Here is a 25,020-nt window from a genome sequence, read left to right on the forward strand (position 1 = left end):
CGATCAAATCAAGTAGGAATAATGTATGTAGTTAGCATAATACGAATAATGTTAAAAGGTAAATTAATGGAAACAAAACAACGACGTTGATACCAAGGATTTGGTCTTTTTTTAAAAAAAAAAATTACTTTTTTTTGTTTTCTTTGATGCAGAAAAAATTAGTTTTGTTCTAACTTTTCAGGAATTCCCTGAGATTGTGATTGGCAACAAGCCCATGATGCTCATTCTTATCATCATCATGTTGAAAATATCTATAGTTCATTGATTTTGCAGCCAAGAATCTATGTTTTTTCTATAAAAAACAATGTCTGATCCAAGCATCTATTTATCTTATATATTTGCTAAGGACCAGCCTATACTATGTGGGCCACAAGAAGGACACAACTAATTATTAGGGGAAATTACATTACATGATATATCATTGTTGTAAATTAATTGTAATAACTACTAATATCAAGTTGGTTAAGTAATAAAACTCAATTGGTATTTTTCTTTCAGTAGTTTTGAGTTTGTATCTTAAAATATATATAATTACATTACATTATTGCTATATTTTAAATATTAACATTGATTTTTAACACTGATTTAGTTCAGAGATAGCAATTTCATAATATTATATCAGAATTTTATGTTAAAAAAAATTTAGAATTTAAAAGGTATCAGAGATCAATAAAAAAAAATTATAAAAAAAAGAATGCTTAATGTAAAGAGGAAGTCATTAAAAAAGAATTAAGAAAAAAAATAATGATAAATTATTAATAGTAGAATATAAGTACAATTTTTTTTTACCAAAGATAGGGAGACTTAAACTCGCGACTTCTTAGATAAGTATAGAGAAACTATGTCATTTGAGTTATAACTCATTAGTTAGAATATTAGTACAATCAGGGGCGAAACTTCTTAGATTGTAGGGAAGGCAATGGCCCTCCCAAAAAAAAATTTTGTTTATAAGAATAATAAAAAATTAAAGAGTGGCCCCCTATAAAAAAAAGTAGGCCTCTTCCCCTTTGAAAAATATATACTGTACATAATTCTATTCAAAAAATGGTTTAGAAAGTAGTGTGTTATTTGGGCTATGAATAGTGGGTCATATACTTAATTAAAAAAAAAAAAACTCCAATCTATATTAAAAGTGAAGAATCTGAAAAGGCAATAACAAAAAGTCAACAAATCACTTTTTTCATTCTTCCCTCTTCTTTCAATTAGAAAACAAAACATCACTCCATATATTTCCATTATCATTACAACTTAGAAGATAGTAAATAGTTTTTGGTCTTCCATTATCATCTTTCATTCTTCTTTCTTTTGTAAGTTATTTATTTTATTTGTTTTTATGAATAATTTATATATCTATTTATTTATTTATCTAGTTTATAATATTGTAATAATAATTTAGGTTTTTGAATCATGTAATATAATGTTATTCTTGTATTGTTTTTAATTTTTTTTTCATTATAAATTGTTTGTGACAGTGATATTATTGATTTGCAAAAAATAAAATAAACTGAGTTTAGTTAAGTTGCATAATGTTTATCTTATTATCTATGTAAATTCTTAATTGTAGGAATTTAGTTGAATCATGAGCAAGATGAAAATAATAGATACTTTTTTCAAAAAGACTAACTAGAAGAGTGAAAATGTTTCTAATGTTGTTACATCAACACCAACCTCTTCAATACTTGAGGCATCAAACATGAACACTTTAGCTCTCAACAAGATAGTTCAAAGTCAAAGCGCCCACAACTTAATCCTGAACAAATAGAAGTATGTCATTTGGTAAGAGATCTAGGAATTCGACCAATGATTTGGAAGTTTCATCCAAGTAAAAGAGATGAAATTCGTCGAGCTTATCTTAAAACTGGACCAAATCAACCAATACTTGATAAGTATCCATTCTCAAGCGATACAAGTCATCGTCGTCGTTTTCAAGCTTCTTGGTTTGAATTATATCCTTCATGGTTAGAGTATTCTATTAAAGATGATGCTGTATATTGTTTATCATGCTACCTATTTGCTATGGAATCTTCAATCAATACATGTTCAAATGCTTTCATTGAAAACGGTTTCAGGAATTGGAAGAAGGTAAATAGTGAAAAAAATTGTCCTCTTTTGAATCACATTGGCAAAGGCCCCAATTCGTTCCATCATAGGGCAACGAAATCATGTGATGATTTGATGAAGCAATCACAACATGTTGATACACTTATGAAACGACAAACATTAGAGGAAATTGAGAATAATCGACGTAGACTTGGAGCATCTATTGATTGTATTAGATAGTTGACTTTTCAAGGTTGCGCTTATAGAGGCCATAATGAAAGCTCGAGTTCAGATAATCGAGGTAACTTTATTGAATTGTTAAAGTTTTTGGGTTCTTACAATAGTAGTGTTCAGAAGCTTGTTTTGGAAAATACTCTTAGATTTGCTAAATATACTTCAAGTGATGTTCAGAAAGAAATTCTACATGTTCTTGCTACAATGGTAAGAAACTCAATTAGAAAAGATATTGGAGATGCCAAATTTTGTATTATCATTGATGAAGCTCGTGATGAATCTAAAAAAGAACAAATGGCTATTGTTTTGAGATTTGTTGATGTGGATGGTTTTGTTCGTGAACGCTTCTTTGATCTTGTACATGTTAGTGATACTAGTGCCTTGATTTTGAAAAAAGAGTTGGTGTCTGTGCTTTCTATTTATAATCTCCAAATTTGAAAATATTCGAGGTCAGGGGTATGATGGTGCTAGCAATATGAGAGGAGAATGGAATGGTTTACAAGCTTTATTTCTCAATGATTTCCGACAAGCATATTATATCCATTGTTTTGCTCATAGATTGCAGTTAGCACTAGTGGCTGCTTCAAGGGAAATACTTCAAATTCATGAGTTTTTCACACAATTGACTGCTATTGTCAATATTGTTGGTGCATCTTGCAAACAACATGATCAACTACAAGAAGCTCAAGAAATTGAAAATGCAAAAATTGATTGCCAATGATGAGCTAAAAGCAGGTCAGGGTGCAAATCAAATGGACACTTTACAAAGAGCTGGAGATACAAGATAGAGTTCTCACTTTCATTCTGTTTGTAGCTTGATAAGAATGTTTGCAGCTACTCAAACCGTTCTTAATAACATTATTGATGATGGTACAACTTCTGCTCAAAGAGGTGAGGCTTATGGTGTCAACAAAGTGCTATCCTCGTTTGAATTTGTTTTTTCGTTACATTTGATGAAGGAAATTATAGGGATTACTAATATTTTGTGCCAAGCATTACAACAAAAATCTCAAGATCTTTTGAATGCAATGCATGTTATTTCCACATCAAAACTACTTCTTCAAAAATTGAGGGATAATGGTTTGTGCAATTTACTTGAGATTGTTAAGAAGTTTTGTGAGAAACATGAAATTGACATCCCTGATATGAGTACACAATACACGGTTGGAAGAGGTCGATCTCGTCAACCAAAGATAACAATCGAGCATCATTATCGAGTTGATGTGTTTTTGGCAGCAATTGACTCTCAAATTCAAGAGTTAAATAGTAGATTCAATGAGGAAACCATGGAGCTTTTGACTTTAAGTACTGTTTTGGACCCTAAAGACAATTTTAAGTTGTTTAATATTCAGAATATATGCAAGTTAGCTGAAAAGTTTTATCCTTCAAAATTTTCTGATCATGAAATGATTCTCTTGAATGCTCAATTGCAACATTATGCATTTGATATACCGAATTATCTAAAAGATGTTGGGACACTTTTTGAGTTATGTCAAAAATTGAAGGAAACAGGAAAATCAAGAACTTATCATTTGGTTGATAGACTGATTCGCAATGTCTTGACTCTTCCAGTATCTACAGCAACAACAGAAAGAGCTTTCTCGGCAATGAAAATTGTTAAAACAAGACTTCGGAGTAAAATGACAGACGAATTTCTTGCAGATAATTTAGTCATTTACATTGAGAAAGAAATTGCAGCTACTTTCAGTGCAGATTCAATAATAGATGACTTTGAATCAAGAAAAAAACGTCGAGCTCAATTGTCTATGTAAGTTGTAAATTTTAATTTATTTCAGTTCTAATAATATTGTTACTAATTTTTTTATTGCATAAGTTATGGTTGTGATTTAAATTATTTACATGAAGGTTGAAGCATAATACATTTTTCTAATAATTTTGCAGGAAACGTCTAAAAAAGAATTGAATAGTATTTGAAGATTCTAAAAACAACTATGTAACAACTTATATTTACAATATTTGAAATTAGTTTTGAGATATTTGTGTTTAATTATTTTAATATACAATATGTTTAGTTATCTTATAAAAAGTAAATTTTAAGTTTTAGTTGTTATTTTTAATTAAAATTATATATATAGTTACTTTTAACTTTTTTTGTCAAAATAAAAAGCTAAAAAGAATATTGGCCCCCTAATAAATATTGTCTAGCTTCGCCCCTGAGTACAATTATATGAAGTAAAGTTAGCTACTTACAGGGGAAAAGCTAGATAAAATATTAGAAGGGGGCCAAAAATATTTACACAATAAAATAAGACTAAAATAAAATTTTAAGGGGAGTTAAACTAAAATTTACATATAATTTATATGTAAAAAATTAAAATTAGGGAGCCATTGCCCCTTTCCTACTATGTGGCTCCGCCAACTGACTACTTATACTACAATTGCTTTGTAACTAACTAAAGCCAACTTAGTACAGTGTCACCACCTTGTCATCTCAACTAACAAATTCCAAAAGATTTACTAACTACTCTTTGCTAGTTTACTAATGACTACTAACATCCTTCTTTAACCTAGAGAACGATGTTGTTCTTGATGTATGTCTTTCTTCAACATTATTCTTTAAACTAATGGGTGTTGTGGCTGTTGCAATTCTAAATTTAGGCCTGAAATTGACAGAAGGTACTTGTGAGAATAGTTAGTTAAAATGCCTGCCAACTAATCACACGATGGAATATGTATTACATAAGCTTGTTTGTTGTACAACTCTATTTCAGACAAAGTGTATGTCGATTTTGAAGTATTTGGACCCACTATAAAAAATTAGATTCCTTATCATCAACACAATGCTCTGATTGTCGCATAATGAAGTTGGTGGTGGCCCCGAGGGTATGTGCATTTCATAGAGAAGCTTCTGCAGACAAATAGTGTCCGTCATAACGTTTTCTAAGGCTCTAAACTCAGCTTCAGTGCTGGATCTCAACACGATTGCTTGTTTTAGGGATAGCAGAACTTCTCGAAGTACGAAAATCCTCGTGGAACCCCCTCCCCCCGAATGAAAATTTAAAGATGAATTATTTCTACAGGAATGAAAATAGGGACAAAATTTTTCCGAGGCAGGTGCGAGGACCTGAGCGGAGATCCCACTAATCTCTGAATTATTAAATTTACTTAAATACCCTTAGTTATTTCTAATATAAATTTTCTAGTTATTTCACATACCATATATATATATATTGAAAAACCTAAACCCTAATTTCAAAAGTGTCTTTCCTCCTCTTCATAACTAACATTGCATCGTCTCACACTCCCACTCTTTAGTCATCCCAAAACTCTAGAAGGTCAGAACTCCCAAATTCCAATCTCTCAAAGCGTCACAACCATACCTTTCGCCACTCCTGCTCAATGCTCATCGTGCTCGTGCTGTCATTCCCTCGCCGCCTTGTTGTCAATCATCGTCATTTCCCCTCTTTACTGCTACGTGAGTGCGTCCATTTTCCTTTCTGCCGTAGCGTCCATTCTCCTTTCCACTATTCTGAGGTCTGCTTCATTGTTCGTTATCCGCTCGTGTTCGGTAAAAAGAAGCCGCCGTCTGCATCAAGAGCATTGCCGCCGTAGCTAACGGTTGTCACTCCTCCAGTTCTCCTTCTCTTTCTCTTTACACTTGACTTTAGGTTTGGGAATTGGGGCCCGCGGAGAATAAGAATCCGCAAAAAATAGGAATGGGGAGCAATATTTTTCTACAACCAAGATTGGAGTAAGAGATAGGGAGCAAATCTAAGAGCGGGGACGGGGAGCAGGGAGGCATCCCCTGTCCTCCCGCCCTACCCTATTGCCATCTCTAGTTTATTTTTTGCTCAACCAAGCAATTAGATTGGTGCCAAGAAAGATGTAATATCCTCAGATAGATTTTCAATCATCGGCATTTGTGATCCAGTCTGAATTACTAAATGTCATTATCCTTAAGTTGTAACTTTTGTGAATATAAAGCTCAAATTTAATTGTCTCTGTCAAGTAGCGGATGATCCACTATACGACCTTTTAATATTGATATGACGAAATATGCATATACTGCGAGACTTTACATTGAAAACATGATTTTCGATCTAGTAATGATGGCATACTAGAGCCTACCTACCTCAGACCTATAGAGAGAGGGATTATCAAAGGGTGATTGAGCTACGAAGCATGGGTATAGGCATAAATTTTCTCTCTCTCATATTTATTCTCTCTAGTAATTCTTTTATAGGAGAAGTGGTATCATGACATGGTACCAGAGTTCTATGTTTAAAAGGTGTAGAGTTCGGTCGTTGATGAATTCCAAAAGAAAAATATATAAAACAAATAAAAGAAAAAAAATGCTTATTCAATAAATCAAGTAAACCTAAAAGAGGCTCTTATTTGATGGAACATGTTAAAAATATAATAATTTATGTTACCTAACTTTTGAGAAGAATAGTATCATCACATATTGAAATTTATTTTTTTTATGCAATTTTAATTTTTTGTTAAGTTAAAATTGGTATCCACCCCCACTAACTAAGGCAAAGAAATTGTCATACAAATTTCAATAATCAAACATTTATGAAATGCTTATGACTGTATTGAAAACATTGGTAAATCAAAACTTGTAAAGTAAATAGAAGTGAAAAAAATTATAATAATTTATAGAAGAATATAAGCAATAATCCAATAAACTTTTTTTTGTGCAAGTAAATTAAAATGAATATTTTTTTAATTATTTTTATAATTGAATTCTAAAATATAGTTATAACTTATAACACTTTATAATTGAGTGCTATTTTGAGTACTATAACTGATAAAAAAGAATTGATAATTAATAGAATTGTATTGTAAAATTCACAATCATAATATAAAATTAACATATCTTATACTAATAAAAATTTTAGAATAGAATTTACAAAGCTATTATAAAGTTGTACATGAGCTTTGAAAATCATTAGAATTGTTCAAGTTTTTTATTTAAAATTCTAATCTACTTTGTGTTATATTTGTAGTAATAGAAAAAAAATAGACTGTGTTAATTTTTAAAATTTCTCAGATAGGGTGAATGTTACCGTGTAGATGGAGATTATATGTGTAGATTATACACGTCAATTTTTTAGAATACGACGTTGCAAAATAAAGAATAATGTGACGCAACTGTAGGACATAACTACAGATCCTTATTAGTAGTAGAGGTGTGTCATATTGCTTAAGCGATCCTAAAGTGAATTAAGGGGCATATTAGCATATTATTAATTTAAATTATGTGAATTAAATAAAAAATATATATATCAATATAATTAAAAGTCCAGAAAAAAGAACAAATTTACCGTATAAGTGGACAAACTTGTTAGTTTGCTGATCCGGTCAGTGAATTTGAACAAAATCTGCTTTCACAAGGACATTGTAATTTTGTCCATAATCTTTTTTCACAAGGTCCAATTTGTTCTTTAAAAATGTATATACCCTCAAACAAACACCTTCGTCAAATGGATACACCTTAATCAAAACTTCTGCAACCACCTATAATTATGCCCTACAGCTACGTCATACTATTTCCTATTTTAGTGTCTTAAGAAATTGACGTGTATAATCTACATATGTAGATAAAATTCTTCATCTACACGTTAGCATTCGCCCTATTTGTTTTCGTTCTTCCTACCTGTATTTGAATTCACGTGACAGAATTATGACAAGTACAAGTAGTATGATGTGAGTGTTACTTTTTATTTATGATTGAGTGTAAATATTATGCAAGAGTAGCTGTAAGTTTATTATTGGGTAAGGCTTTTACATATATTTTTATCAGAAGACTATAATAATAAAAAAAAAAGAAGTCTACTAAGTTAAAAGGAATTAATTAGAAAATCATAAGCTTCATCTTGAACTTTCTAATCTCCTCTATGAGGTGGAGCTTGTAATAAAAAAATAAAGAATAAAAAAAAATAAAAAAGTACTCATTTAAAAAAAAATAAACTATTTCTACCAACATAATGTGACTTAACCTGATTATATATTGTATAAGTTCATTTGAAAGTTAGGCGGATAGAATTCAACTAGTTAAATTAGCTATGAAGTTGGTTTAGAAAGTTGTATGTCAGTAATTTAAGTTGGTTACTATATATATATTGAGTGTACAACTAATTGTAGATTAGAATTTATTATTTTTTATTCAGAGAAAGCCTTTTTTTTTCGAAGTTCCTCTTCTTCTAGTCTCATTTTTTCTATTTTTAATGTTTTACTTCGAATCTCATCCCTTTTTTCCTTTCTCACATGTGTTCAACCACCTTCATGCACGATATTTTACAGCTAACAACTTACCTATACTAACTTGTAAAATAATTAATTTATGCAGTTAGCTTAAGTCAAGTTATATAACTTAATTAGCTAGCTTTCTAAGTAGTTTGTTGGTTGAAAATATGTACTTTTAACCTAAGTGAACTTAATTAGTTTTAGATATAAGAATGTAGAGATTAAATTGATTAGTTTTTAGATATAAGAGTGTATATTTAACTAAATTTTATGCCTAGGAGGGATAGAATTTATTTTGCTCTTTTAAATATGAACACTTTTATATTTATCTTTTTATTTTTTTATTAATTATTTTTTTCATTTTTCACCTTTATCCCCCATTCTTCCTGCACTTATCTAAAATCACATGATTCAGTTGTAAAGAGAGTTGTAATGTCTTTTTCACATACATACTTCTCAAAGGAAAAATATAGGTAACCAACAAGATTTTTGAACAAAGTGTAAACAATGTAAATTAATAGGGTTAAAAGAATAAATTTAATTAGTAGCATTAAATTAGAGTAAAGTGTATTTTCATTTGATTGGTGGTTGTTCATGTTGTTCAAAATTTTTATTGTTCCCCTAACACTCTCCCTTCTTAAATTACCGTAACTAAAAATAGAAAGAAAAAGACAGTAAAAGAAAAGTCTGTTGATTGTTGCAATCTCCATTTCTTTGTTCTTATATCTGTTAGGTAATAATTAATTGTTATTATAGATTATTGCTATAACTATAACATTAGTAGACTGAAATAAATCTTAAATCGAAGACTTTGATAACGATTAATAATTCTAATGATTTTCGAAGTTTATATACAGTTTTATATAGCTTTTTATTTTTATTCTTAAATTTTTATTAATCTGAAAATTTTATATTGGGATTGTAAATTTTACAGCAAAATTTCATTTGTCAATTTTATTTCTGTTAAGTACTCAAACTCAATTAAACAATATTATAACTACATTTAAAATTTAACCATAAAAAACAGAAAAACAATTAATTAGATTATTAATTATATATTGCTTTATAAATTAGTGTAACTTAGCTTGTGTTCTTGACTTTATTTACTTTACAACTTTTGATCTTACTTATATTTTTAATTGGATATAAGCATTCTAAAAAATAGATAGATGTTTCATTATTGAAGTAAAATAAAATGAGTATTATTTTTTTTAATAGTTGGATTATAAAGAGAAAAATAAATTATTTTTTACATATAAACTGCATAACTATAAACTTAGTTATGCTAACGTGTAGAGGAACTCATTTGTGTAGTTAGCTTAAATCAAATTAGTTAACTTGCTCAGTTTTAAATATAAGAATGTACAATTAGATTAACTTAATTAGTTTTAGATATAAGAGTGTATATTTAGTTAGATTTTTTGTGTATAGATAGAGTTTACTTTTGTCTTCTAGACATAAGTACTCTTTTTTTTTTTATTCTTTTATTTGACCATTTTTTTTCTTATTTTTCATCTTTATCTCCATTCTTTATTTCTGCTCTTAATGGAAGTCACATGAAACAATTGTGAAAAAGTTGTGATATCTCTCACACACACTTCTCAAATTAAGATAACTAACTAGAAAGAGAAAGAGAAAGACAATGAGAAAAAATCTCCATTTTCTTTTTGATATTTATTGAGTATTACTTGTTATTATAAGTTATTGTTATACCTATATTATCTCCCTTTTTTTTCATGGTTTGATTTTATTTATTCGTGTAAATTATTGCCTGAGAGTGTTATTATTCTAAATGGTGGTTAAGTTTTTAAATTAAGATTCTAATCTAATTCTGTTATACATATAGAATAACAATAATAATAATAATATAAAATAACAAGTAATTAGTTATTAGATATACCACCTGACTTTTTATAATATCTTTTTCTTTCTTTTTAGTTATATTTTTTAAAAAAACGTGTATAAAAGACAAAACAATTCTTATCATAATTCTATCGTGTTAGTTCAAAGATGAAGTAGAAAAAATGGAAACCATGAGAATGATGAATAACAAAAAAAAATATTTAAAAAAAATCAAATAAAAAATGAAAAAAAGTACTCATTTAAAAGAAAAAATGTCTTTCTTTGCAAATAAAAGCAAAAACATAATAGATTTGCTACATACAAACTATTACCATTTTATTTTTTGTTTGATTTTCTTTTCAATTTTTTTATATGATTTATCCTTCTGTATTTTTTTGTTCTGTGAAAGTTATATTACATAATTTTAATAAGAATATTTTTTTTTTTTTGTTTCCCACGGTATCCCCCAACCCGACAAGTCAAGAACTAATCCGTCGCGGTACTGAGCTCCATTTAAGGGTTTGCCGCTGGCCAATGGGTTGCTGCATGCACAAGACGGGATTCGAACCCCCGACACTTGCTTAAGCGGACTAGTGAGCTAACCACTAGACCAACCTAACTTGGTTATTTTAAGAAGAATTATTGCGTCTCTTCAATATACATCCACCTTCTAAAGAGACTTAACTAAGAAAAAAGAAAAAGACAAAGAGAAAAAATTATAGATTTTCATGAATTTAAGTGGTCTCCATTTCTTTATTTTAGTATCAAGTAATTACTTGTTATTCTAGATTATTGTTGTAAAAACTTAAAGACGTAAAAATTACAATAAATCAGAAAAATGAGAATACAGAGAAACAAAGAGAAATAATTTGTTATGAGATATTGTTTTACAAGAATAATGGAATCACAACATGTTAGTTCTTTACAATCTTCTTGTAATTTAAGTAACTCTAGTTAAGTTAACTGGCTACTAACTTTATTTTTACTAGTAATCTAACTACGATAAATTAACAGGTAATTAACCCTATGGTGTACTAACAATTTGCTATAAATAGTAGCATCAAGCTACAGTAGTAAATTGGGAGTTAAAATAGGTGTGTTGCACATTATATCTATTTTATTATATAAAAAAAATTCAGTTTCTGCACTTAATGATAGAGTTGACGTAGCATATTTCTGAGAGTGTTTCTTGATTTATTTTTTTTAATTCATTGAATATAAGTTATTACAATAAACTAACTATATCAACTAATTAATTTGATTAGATATTTAAATATCACATAATTTATTATAATTTATATCAATTTGATTTGATAGTATTTTTTAAATTTATTTTTTTAATTTATTAAACCAAATTTATTATGTATATTAATTAATTTGATTAATTTATTAGTCATTAAAATAATAAATTTATAAATAAAATAGACAACTAGAATATTTTTAATTAATAATTAAATCAAATAAAATCAAATCATATATATTGAGCCAAATTTAAATAATATGTATTAAGGACTAAACTAAAATAAAGTGATTTTTTACTTTTTCAAATTGAATTCAATAAAGACAAATTAATTTTGTTAGATAATTATAGTTTTTTGGTCTACTATATATAGATGACCACACAAAATTATAAGAATCATCATTTTTTATCGCTCTCGCTATTTCAACTCTTATTTTCTTCTTCTTTTTTTTCTTTATGTAGAATTTCTTTTATGTATAAATGTACTCAAAATGAGAAGGTACGGATGAATGTTTTATTGATTGTTTGTTTGACGAATACTATAGCCCCAAAATATCCCAATTTAGACATTCTACTACTGTCGATGAAAATTAAACCTGTAATAATCTATTCTATTATACAAAAAGTCGGGTTTCTACACTTAATGATAGAGTTGACGTGGCATACTTTTAAGAGTGTTTTTTGATTTATTTCTTTTAAGTTTTAACTCATTAAATACAAGTTATTACGATAAACCAACTATATTAACTAATTAATTTTATTAGATATTTAAATATCCCATAATTTATTATAATTTATATCAATTTGATTTGGTAGTATTTCTTAATTTATTTCTTTTAATATTCTGTTAGTATTTTTTAATTTATTTTTTTTAATTTATTAAACTAAATTTATTTATTAATTAATTTAATTAATTTATTAATCATTAAAATAATAAATCTATAAACAAAATAGACAATTGGAATATCTTCAATTAATAATTAAATTAAATTAAATCAAATTATATATATTGAGCCAAATTCAAATAATGTGAATTAAGGACTAAATTAAAATAAAATAATTTTTTACTTATTCAAATTGAATTTAATAAATATAAATTAATTTTGTTAAATAATTATAGTCTTTTGATCTACTATATATAGATTGACGTACAAAATTATAAGAATAGTCATTTTTATCGCTCTTGCTATTTCAACTCTTCTTTTTTTATGTATAAATGTACTCAAAATAAGAAGGTAGGGGTGAGTATTTCATTGATTATTTGTTTGACGAATACTATAGCTCGAAAATATCTCAATTCAATTCAGACATTCTACCACTGTTGATGAAAATTAAACCCGTAGTAATTTAAGGTGGCTAATGTATTTTTTTATAGCATTGAATAGAAGAGTATTTATTAAAATGAATATACCTATTGTAATGTGATGGTAATCAATGGCTAAGAGAATGGGGGTTGAATCTTAGCCCCTTTTTGCTGAATATTAATTTCTGACTTTTCAAAGAACTTCAGGAGATATTTATACTTTTTGTCTCGTGTCGAGTTGGGAGACACTTTTGTTTTGTCTCATACCGAGTTGAGAGATATTTTTGTTTTTGTCTCCTGATAAACTTTTTGTTTTTGTCTCCTGATAAACAGAAACAGAGAAAGAGGTAGGGAAGAAGAATTAACAATAGATATATCCTGGTTCAACCACTAGGTACAATGTGGCCTATATCCAGTCTCCATCACAACAATGATGGAATTTCACTATGTTTTCACAATATTACAAACACCAATTTCTCCCTAGAAACAACCCATTCATATCTGGGACAAATCCAGATTCTACACCCAATCTGAATTTGAACTAAGAAAAAGAAAACAAAATGAACAACATTGAAGGAAAAGAACTCAAAGAGCTTGGGTAGCTACGAGAACTCTGTACTTTACACTTTCTTTCCTTGATATAGAAGGGGAAGCTTAATATAGAAGGGGAAGCTTCCAACATTGAAACTGGTTCTCAACCAAGCAACTTCTTCTCCAACCAAAAACAGCAGCGATTCGGACAAAGAGAAGAGAGAGGAAAAATCAAAAACCAACATGCATGTATCTCTCTCAACTCTTTTCATCAAGCTCCTTCCATTTGAACCCCTGATCTTGTCTTTGGCTCCAAGAAAGGGTTCGGATCCTTGATGATCTTTTGACACAGAACAACTTCTTGCCTTTCATTTTTGCTTCTTCCTACGTGTAGTATAGTAGCTGTCTTTCTTCTTTGATGAACAAAAATGGAAGTAAACTTTTTCACCTCAAATTTGCTTCTTCGCCGAGGCAGATTGTTTCTTTTCTTGGTAAATAAGATCTTGAAACTTTTCTTCAAATCATGTATTCAATGGTAAAAATCTTGCTTTGTTTTCTTCTGATCTTCACCTCCGAAGAAGGATCTTCAATAGCTTTTCTATTTCATAGCCATTTTCTTTCATAGCCTTCTAATAACTTTTTCTTTCTTCTTCTCTAATGGATGTGACCAAAAAAATAAGAGAGAAGAGAGAGAAAAGACAATGCTTTTAATGCACAATAAACTCAATTTAATTTTGAATTTCGGTTACCTATGCATGCAATTAACCAAATTGAATTTTGAATTCCATTACATAAGAGAGTAGATAACCGAGGCATGCTAGGAGACTTTGACCCAGGTTCATCATTCTTTTATTTTATCAAAATGGGCTTGTGATTTGGGTTTGTTCTTTAATTTCAATGTTCAGCCATTAATTTTTTAAATTATTTTATCTAAGACTGAACTTTCTTCCATGATTAATATTGGGCTTATGTAACTTTGATCCAATAGGAAACTAAATTTATTTCCTGCACACTAATACACACATTAAACAAACCATTAGAAGCAAATAACAATTTAATAATTTTTTCATTAATATTTTAATAATATTTGATCATCATTTTAATTAAACATATGTTTTCCAAACTCAACATAATGAATTTTATTTTTCAATTGTTAGATTTTTATGTCAATCTTGTGAATTCTTTGAAGGCACAAGACAATAGAATAGGTTGACTTTAATATCATTAGAAACTAAATTTAATTGTTCAAATAAGCACCACTAATTATGTTAATAAAGTAATTTTGTAATAATAATGTGATTTATATTTTAATTTTTTTTAATAAAATTATTTTAAAATGTAAAAATTAGACTCAATTACGCTAAAATTTTAAAAATAATATAAAATTTCACATCAAAAATAACATTCATTAAGGAAATAAATTTATGTATGGCTCTTTCGTATTTATAAATAATAACAAGACTTATGAAAAAATATTAACGTCATCATTCTTATTAACTAAACCATAATATTAGGTAGTTGATAGTTTCGTAAGTAAAAATTATTAAGTAATAACATAAAAATTAACAACGAACAAGCAATAAAGATTCATAAAAAATCTATTATATATTATCAATTTTATGATTAAAATATGTCACATATCATATTCTCATCTATTCTATTTATTATCTATTCTATTATATAAAAATCATCTTTACTTAATGATAGAGCTAACATAGTATGTTTCTAAAAGTGTTTAGCGATTTATTTCTTTTAACTCATTAAATATAATTTATTACGATAAATTAACTATATTAATTAATTAACTTGATTATATATTTAAATATCATATAATTTATTATAATTTATAACAATTTTATTTGGTATTATTTTTTAATTTATTTTTTTAATGTTATGTTAGTATTTTTTAATTTATTATTTTTAATTTATTAAATCAGATTAATTATACTAATTGTCTGTATTAAGACTAAACTAAAATAAGATAATTTTTTAGTTATTCAAATTAAATACAATAAATACAAATTAATTTTGTTAGATAATAATTATGATCTTTTCTCTTTTTTTATATGTATAATTTTTTTTATGTATAAATGTATTCAAAATAAAAAGTATGAACGAGTGTTTCATTAATTATTTGTTTGAGGAATACTATAACCTAAAAATGTCTCAATTTAGCCATTCTATCGCTACCGATGGAAGTTAAACCTGCAGTAATTTAGGGTGGTCATAGTATTTTTTATAATATTGAAAAAAATATTTGTTAAAATGAATATACCCATTGTAATTATTTTTTTTATCAATCTATTTTTTTTACCAAACAAATAATATCAATGTTGAATATATTATTTTTATCAGAAACCATACTTAGTTGATTGATAATTCTATATATAAAAATACTCATGTGGTAACTAAATACCGCATTGTTAACTCGCTAAAGTTAATTCTCCTATAATTATGCCAATGTATAGCACTATCAGATAAAAACTGATTGTATTACATTTATTTTCAATAAGGTGGGCAAGCTTTTAGTCTTAATCACGATTGGAGTTAAGTAAGGTTAAAAAAATACTAACAATACAAATATTTTTATTTTTAATATCCAATAATAAATATATAAATTAAAACTAATATTATTTCATACAGAATAATAAAACATATATTATACCCAAAACATATCCAATCCGTATTAACTGTCATTATTTATTGATTACGTTATGATAAATTTAGTTATTAAAAAAATTAAAATTAACTTAAATATATACAATATTATTTTATATCTTTCATTTTTATTTTATCATCATAAAAAGTCATATATATTATAAGAGAACTTTATCTTTTTACCAATGATTCTTTTATTTAGTAGTTTTTATAAAAAACAATGGATAATTTTGTTATTTTTAGTTCTTTAATGTGTGTGAATGACGCATAATAATATTGTGTTTAGTAAGAATATATAAAATTTTGAAAGGCTTAATAAACATGCATTTTGTCCTTGGCATATTCATAGATGAAGTGCAGAGTAAATAATATGGTTAATAAAAGAATAAATGGTTAAAATTTCTTCAATGCTAATGGTCCTAGTGCATGATAGATTGATAGGTATTTTATAATTTTTTTGGATTTGATTATTTCTTTATTATGATATGTTGTTCTGTTTAATTTGTGCAAAAAAAAACTTATGATGATCATCTTATCGTATTAATGTAAAGGTTGTAAGTGTTATATTTATATTCTATTTATATTATATTTAAATTATAATAGTGAGTAAATATTTTTTCAAAATAAATAATGCAATTTTTTTTATAAAAACAAATTTTAAATAATTATGAAATTAAATTATACCACAAATGATGATAAATATCTCGACTTTGATATACTATAAAAAACCTTTTAAATATATTATATTGTATTATATAATTTGGTTATATTTTTTTTTATCTTCAATCTAGATTATTTGTATTGGCATATTTTTAAAACGTGTTATTCAAATTTTTTTAAATTATTAAATTAAATCAATTACAACTAATTAATTAGGTTGATTAAGTATCTAGATATCTTATAATTTAATATAACTTAATTTATAAAGATACATAATTTTTACGGTTTTAATATTTATGTAATAAATTTTAAAAATAATTTTTGCAAGTTATAATTTATTTTTTTATCTGCATATTTAATTTTTAAGAATATTTTTTTAATTTTTTATTTATAAATAGATTATTTTTTACTTTAATATATATTATGAATATTTAATTTTATAATTTTAGATTACTATATAAATATAATTAGTATGATTTTATTTCTATTATTTAAACATCAATAATGCCTTTATGAATATTTTTTATTGCATAATTCACTTTGACAAAAACAAATTTATTTATGAAAATTTAAACTTGACCACTTACTATGATTAAGTTCAATTTTTAAATTATTTTATTATATTATATAAATATTAAATTTTTTTATTAAACATTTATTTGATTATGATATGATATTATATATAATTTTTATATCAGCAATTAAATTTCAGTTGCTACAAATATTATTAGGTAATTGTATATTTTTTTATTATTTTAAAAATTATTATATATTTTTAAGATCATTTAATTATGTTTTTTTTCTAAAAACATTGTCACTATTGAAAAATAACTAATGTTTGTTTGTGACAGTCTAAAATTAAAAAATAAAAAATAAAAAATATTAATATTCTAAATTTTTCAGACCATATTTGCCTTATTTAATTTTTATTTCTTATTGGTTGCTATTTTTTGTACACTTAATTGTCATTAATTTATATCAATTAAAATTTATAACTTGAAAAAATAGATACATGTCTAAAAAATGAACAAAAAATATATTTTTTTAGTAAAATATTTATGTTGTTTTAGCTTTTTTTTTTACATCATATCTTATATTTTTACTATAATTAAAATTTTTACAGGTACAACAAACTAATTGTTACATTATTAAATATATTATTAGAGGTAAATTGTTAAATGTAAATTAGTAAAGAATGTATAATACTTAGTTAACTATCATAATCACATTTAAAGGTATCTAAGTTATTTTTATATAATAAAAATAATATACTTCAAAAAATATTTGTATATAATTTATTAACAAATATATAAGATATTTACCATAATTTTTATTTTTAATAAAAATATTATTGTATTAAAGTGATGCATTTTAAAGGTGTATAATGGGATTTTTATTAAAAAAAAATATAAGATAGCAAATGCTATTTTGTTTTAATTTTATCCTTAACATTTAGTTTTAATTTTAATTTTAGAATTTCAATATATTTCAATTATACCACTAGGATAAACAACATTAATTATAACTAATTAATTATATTATTTAATTTGACTAAGATAAATATTAAATTATTTAATAAATAAGAAAATAAAATAAAATAAATTTAATTTAATTTAAATTATTTTTTATTATTTTCTATATATATGAATCAGAATGTGCTTTTATATATTTTGATTAGTAGTTTTTAAAGGAGTTATTATTTTATTTACTAATATTTTAAATTTTTTATAATATTTTCATAGAACTTGATTAATAGATTATTTTTCATAATATTTTTTTAGAATTTTTTAATAAAAATATATCTTAATTTTTGTCTTTCATCTTTTATATTTATTGATTATACTAAATTTTTCTTATAGTATGTTTTTATTAATTACATGCATTGTCTTTTCTATTTTCTTTTTTTTTCTTTAATTATTTTGTTACTTTATTTTTAGTTATTTATTTGACTTTTACTCCTCATATGTTTATTATATTTCACTTTCTCTTAGTCTCAATTTCATAGTTAACTTTCAATTATATAAAATTAAATAATTTCTTTCAAAACATGCTTAAATATATTATCTATTATATACAATTATTAGAATAAATAAATAAATATAAATTAAATGTATAATTTAATTTTAATTTAAACTTAAAACTAAATGAATTGTCATAAAAATAGCAACCAATTTTGTTTAGTTTTTCTATAATTTTATTTAAAGGTAAAAATTTTTCTATAACCACTAACATCGCCGATAAAAAATTATAAATTTTTATAATATAAAAAATATATAAGAGAAATAACATATATGTAATTTCAAAGTTATTAATCATAGACTATAAACAATTTTCTAAAAAGAAAATCTTATGGATCAACATACAATTTTTTTATGTTTTTTTTTAATTTTTTAATTTTCAGACTTATCAACATTTAAGTTGTTTATAAATCACTTCTCAAAGTATTATGATTTCACAAGTTATAATATCTGATATTAGTTGTTTTTATGTATATGAAAAATGTGACTTATTTATTATGTATCTGTTACGGATCCGACCCACGGATCCCGCATACCCGGTTATCCGAGGACAACCCGTTTCGACCCAAAGGCCCAGAACCGGCCCTTCAAAGCTCCTAACCAACTTCCGAATTCAAATATCTCTCTTATCCTAATCAAACAAGATAAGATAAGATAACGGCCATCACCTATAAAAGGAGGACCCAAGTCCCTTCAGGTATGATTCATTCCACACACCTCATACCTCTCAGATCCATTCTGACTTGAGCGTCGGAGTGTCTTTGCAGGTACCACCCCCCATCGCTCCAGTCAAGCAATCTAGTTCCAGCCTTGCCCGTGGGTTCCCGATCCACCCTTCAATCCGTACCGGAGACATCTCGTACATTGGCGCCGTCTGTGGGGACCCTGCGCCAGCTGGGCCCGATGGGGGACGTCCTAGAGGAAACCCCCTCAAGCCAGGATGACTCTCAACCGATTAACCCAACCCCCGAGCACCGAGAGGTCACAAACCAAGCGAGAATAGCGAGTACTGTCCAAAACGCGAACGATCACGACATCACGGACCGACGACATCCTGAGAAAGCCAGCGACAAAGCGGCGCAGATCATCCAGGATCTCTGCCTCCGGGTTCAGGAACTCGAAGGCAAGATAACCAATAAAGAAAAACACAACAACGAACACGGAAGCCATGCAACCTCCAGATCAAGATCTCGCCGCGGTAGGTCGCCAACCCGACGACACGACAGAAGAGACGGTCGCAGCTCCTCACGCGACCACAGACACGAGAAATCGCCAGAACGGCGATACAACAAGAAACATAACCGCAGCGCTTCTCGAGAGCTGAGTTATCAACACTACTCAGACGAAGATCGGAGGGACCGAAACACCAAACGCACGAGAAATGACCATATAATAATGGGAGCTACACCCTTTACAGAAAGAATCCTAAGAGCAAAACTCCACAAAGGCTTCGACAAACCTACCGATATGAAGTACGATGGAACTAAGGATCCCCAAGAACATCTAACGGCTTTTGAAGCCAGAATGAACCTAGAAGGAGCGGCCGACGCGGTCCGATGCAGAGCCTTCCCGGTAACCCTCGCCGGGCCAGCGATCAAATGGTTCAACGCCCTCCCAAACGGATCCATAGCCAGTTTCCACGATATTACACGAAAGTTCATGGCCCAGTTCACTACTAGGATCACTAAAGCCAAACACCCCATCAGCTTACTAGGAGTCACGCAAAAACAAGAAGAATCCACAAGAAAATACCTCGACCGCTTCAACGACGAATGCCTAACGGTCGACGGACTCACGGATTCCGTCGCAAGCCTTTGCCTGACCAATGGGCTAATGAACGAAGATTTTCGCAAACACCTCACCACCAGACCGGTATGGACCATGCATAAGATCCAGAACGTCGCCAAAGATTACATCAACGACGAAGAAGTCAGCCAGGTCGTCGCGGCCAACAAGCGGCAGCACGGCAACACCCAACGCGGCAATTCGGCTTCTCACCATAACCCAACACCCAAAGAGAATCAACGGGACCACCCCAGGCCGACTAGCCGACCACCGAGAATAGGCAAATTCTCTAATTACACGCCCCTGACAGCACCAATTACCGAGATATACCACCAAATAGCAGATCGAGGCATCATTCCGAAAGCCCGACAACTCAAAGAAAGGACAGGGGGCAACAAAACCCTCTACTGCGAATACCACCGAGGTTACGGTCACAAAACACAAGATTGTTTCGACCTTAAAGACGCCCTTGAACAAGCCATACGAGATGGCAAACTCCCAGAATTTGCCAAAATCATCAGAGAACCGAGACGCGCGGAGAGAGACAGGTCGTCGGAGAGAGAAGGACGTAACCCGAGAACCCAAAAGCAACCCCCCAGGGAAAGCCCAGAGGAAGATCCGACCATCATAGTAAACGTCATCAAAGGCAAGGACGTATCAAGCAAGTCAAAACTAACAATGAAGAAAGACCTCAAGGTAATGGCTGTAAGAAACCAAGTCCCAATCTCCGCGGCTGACAATACGATAACGTTCTTACCAGAGGACTGCCAACACGGCACCTCAGCCGAGGATGCCCCTTTCGTCATCTCAGCTAGAATCGGAACAGGACTCGTACGAAGGATACTGGTAGACACCGGGGCAGACTCAAACATCCTTTTTCGAGGAGCCTTCGATAAACTCGGACTCCACAACGACAACCTCCAAACACACCGCCACGGCGTCACGGAACTCGGAGACAACTTTCTCAAACCAGATGGCTCAATCACACTTCCCATCACCATAGGAACGAGCAGCCAGAAGAAGACAATCCTATATGAATTCGTAGTCCTAAAAGACTCCACAGCCTATAACGTGATCTTCGGAAGGAAAACAATCAATGACTTCTCCGCAGTCATCTTTACCAAATACCTCCTTATGAAATTCAGAACCGACGACGGCTCCGTCGGTACCATCCACAGGGACCGAGAAGTCGCAGCCGAATGCGACAACACCAGCCTAGCCCTAAGGAAGAAATCCCGAGATGCGGTCGGAGTATTCCTAGCCGATCTGGATGCCCGACAAGACGGCCAACCCAGGCCAGAGCCAGAAGGAGATATGGAAAAACTACAAATAGGGCCAACCAAAGATGAATACACCTTTATTAATAGGAACCTCCCATACGACCTCAAAGAGGAACTCTCTCAACTCCTGAAACAAAATAGAGACCTGTTTGCATTCACACCAGCCGACATGCCGGGAATAAACTCCGACCTAATGTCCCACCGTCTAGCCGTGGCCCCAAAGCTAAACCAGTAGCACAAAGGAGAAGAAAAATGTCATCAGACCGAGCCACCGAAGTAAAAAAACAAGTTAACGCCCTACTCGAGGCCAACTTCATCCGGGAACTCCCCTACACGACCTGGCTAGCCAACGTCGTACTAGTGAAAAAATCTAACGGGAAATGGCGAATGTGCGTCGACTACACGGACCTCAACAAAGCTTGTCCGAAGGACGCCTTCCCCCTACCAAACATCGACGGATTGGTAGACGCTGCATCCGGTCACCGATACCTCAGCTTCATGGACGCATATTCCGGATACAACCAGATTTCGATGCACCGACCAGACGAAGAGAAAACAGCGTTCATCACCCCAGACGGGACGTACTGCTACATAGTAATGCCCTTCGGCTTGAAAAATGCTGGAGCAACCTATCAAAGACTCGTTAACAATATATTTCGAGACCTGTCCGGTAACAAATTAGAAGTCTACATAGACGACATGCTCGCCAAGACCGAATCCGGCGAACAACTAACCGACGACCTCAAGGTCATAATGAACACCCTACGAAAGCACCAAATGCGACTCAACCCGACAAAATGTGCCTTCGGAATAGAGGCAGGGAAGTTCCTCGGCTTCATGATTACGCAACGTTTGGAGTTGAAGCAAACCCAGAGAAATGTCGCGCCGTCCTCGAGATGACAAGCCCCAAAAACCTTAAAGACATCCAAAAGCTTACCGGCCGACTGACGGCATTATCGCGCTTTCTCGGGGCATCGGCTCAAAAAGCGACCCCTTTCTTCAAACTAATGAAAAAAGGAGCCCCTTTCAAATGGGAGACGGAATGTGAAGAAGCATTCCAACACTTCAAGAGGGTCCTAGAGGAACCACCAATCCTCGCCAAACCCCAAACAGGGGAAACACTTTACTTATACCTCTCCATAACGGAAGAGGCACTCGCAGCAGCACTCGTCCGTGAAAATGAGAAAAAGGAGCAAAAACCCGTATACTTCATAAGCAAAGTCCTACAAGATGCGGAAGCTCGCTACTCACGCTTAGAAAAGCTAGCTTTCACACTCCTTACAGCTTCCCGACGCCTACGACAATACTTCCAAGCTCATCCCATGACGGTTCGAACCGATCAGGCGGTCAAGCAGGTGTTGCAGAAACCCGACCTAGCAGGAAGAATGCTAGCGTGGTCCATCGAACTATCTCAATTCCGGATCAAATTCGAACCCCAAAATGCGATCAAAGCACAAGCTATGGCCGACTTCATCGCCGAGATGACTCCGGGAAAGCTCACCCCCGAATCATGGAAACTACATGTCGACGGCTCATCAAACTCCACCTACGGAGGCGCCGGAGTCATACTCGAAAACCAAGACGGGATCACGATCGAACAGTCGGTACGATATGAATTTCCAGTATCAAACAACCAAGCAGAATACGAGGCCCTCTTGGCAGGCCTATCCTTAGCCCGGGAAGTTGGAGCAAAGGTCCTAGAAGTAAATACCGATTCACAGGTAGTCAGTTCCCAAATTAACGGAGACTACCAGACACGAGATCCCCTACTCCAACAATACCTCGCCAAGGTAAACAAACTAAAAGAAGGATTCGAACACGTCACCATACAGCACGTCCCTAGGGAACAAAATGCCAGAGCAGACCTACTCTCCAAGCTAGCCAGTACCAAACCCGGACACGGTAACAAATCGTTAATCCAGGAAGTCATTAAGACACCCTCCGTGTCAACAACAACCAACGCTCACCTGACAATCTCAAACCAGGGATCTTGGACCTACCCTATCCTGCAATACCTCCTCGATGGAACACTGCCACCAGACCCCAAAGAGGAAAAACGAATAAAAAGGGAAGCCGCCAACTATATCATTGTCACAGGACAGCTATACAAACGCGGATCCTCGCAACCCCTGCTCAAATGCATCGAACCCGGGAACACGGAGTACATACTCCGTGAAATCCACGAAGGCTGCTGCGGTCACCACGTCGGAGGCAAAACTTTAGCCCAAAAAGTCATCAGAGCAGGCTACTTCTGGCCCACGGTTATCCGGGATTCCATACAAATAGTTAAAAATTGCGACAAATGCCAAAGGCACGCCAATATCCACCAAGCCGCGCCGCACCAGCTCAGCACCATATCGGCAGAGCGGCCGTTCGGCACTTGGGGCATCGACCTCGTCGGACCCTTCCCTACGGCACCCGGCCAGCTTAGATACCTCATCGTCGCCATAGACTACTACACTAAATGGATCAAAGTCGAACCCCTGTCCTCCATAACAGCAACCCAATGCCGAAAATTCCTCTGGCGTCAGATCATCACCCGATTCGGGATCCCCGAGGTCGTTATCTCGGACAACGGAACCCAATTTACCGACAAAAAATTCAGAGAATTTTTAGAGGGGCTACGTGTATCTCACCATTTCAGCTCGGTAGAACACCCCCAGACAAACGGACAGGTGGAATCCGCAAACAAAATAATCGTCAAAGGACTTAAAAAGCGGCTCGACGAAGCCAAAGGACTATGGGCCAACGAACTCGGGTCGGTCCTATGGTCATACCGAACCACACCTCAAATGACAACGGGAGAAACACCTTTCCGACTAACATACGGTGTCGAGGTGGTCATCCCGGTAGAGATCGGAGACCCAAGCCCCAGGAAAACGGTCGGAGGTAACGACGAGGATGCAGAACGAGACCTCATTGATGAAACAAGAAGCATAACCCATCTCAGGGAGCTAGCCCTAAAGCAAAGAATCAGTCTGAGATACAATCACGGAGTCATCCGGCGAGAATTCGCGGCCGACGACCTCGTCTTACGACGAAACGATATCGGTCCCCCGACCCCAGGAGAAGGGAAGCTCACCCCCAACTGGGAAGGACCATACAGAATCAAGGCTGTAATTGGAAAAGGAGCGTACAAACTCGAACGGCTCAACGGCGACGAAGTCCCGAGAACATGGAACGCCGCCAACTTGCGACGATACTACGCCTAGACCA

At 31.4% G+C, this 25,020-nt stretch overlaps 3 protein-coding genes across 3 annotated transcripts; all 3 read left to right on the forward strand.

The window, feature by feature from the left end:
- Positions 1 to 1,978: 1,978 nt before the first annotated feature.
- Positions 1,979 to 2,995, forward strand: LOC148570494 (uncharacterized). The gene is made up of 3 exons (XM_088507065.1): positions 1,979 to 2,082; positions 2,307 to 2,637; positions 2,729 to 2,995. The coding sequence occupies exons 1-3, from the start codon at positions 1,979 to 1,981 to the stop codon at positions 2,993 to 2,995; spliced, it is 702 nt and encodes a 233-aa protein (XP_088363191.1).
- A 103-nt stretch (positions 2,996 to 3,098) lies between these two features.
- LOC107633046 (uncharacterized) lies at positions 3,099 to 4,046 on the forward strand. The gene has a single exon (XM_016336681.1). It carries the CDS (start codon positions 3,099 to 3,101, stop codon positions 4,044 to 4,046), a length of 948 nt encoding a protein of 315 aa, XP_016192167.1.
- An 18,654-nt stretch (positions 4,047 to 22,700) lies between these two features.
- On the forward strand, positions 22,701 to 24,255 carry LOC148570495 (uncharacterized). The gene is made up of 2 exons (XM_088507066.1): positions 22,701 to 24,015; positions 24,116 to 24,255. The coding sequence occupies exons 1-2, from the start codon at positions 22,701 to 22,703 to the stop codon at positions 24,253 to 24,255; spliced, it is 1,455 nt and encodes a 484-aa protein (XP_088363192.1).
- The last annotated feature ends 765 nt before the right edge of the window (positions 24,256 to 25,020 follow it).

Source organism: Arachis ipaensis, chromosome B3, assembly GCF_059453495.1.
Source record: "Arachis ipaensis isolate K30076 ecotype BB chromosome B3, ASM5945349v1, whole genome shotgun sequence".
NCBI lineage: Eukaryota > Viridiplantae > Streptophyta > Magnoliopsida > Fabales > Fabaceae > Arachis > Arachis ipaensis.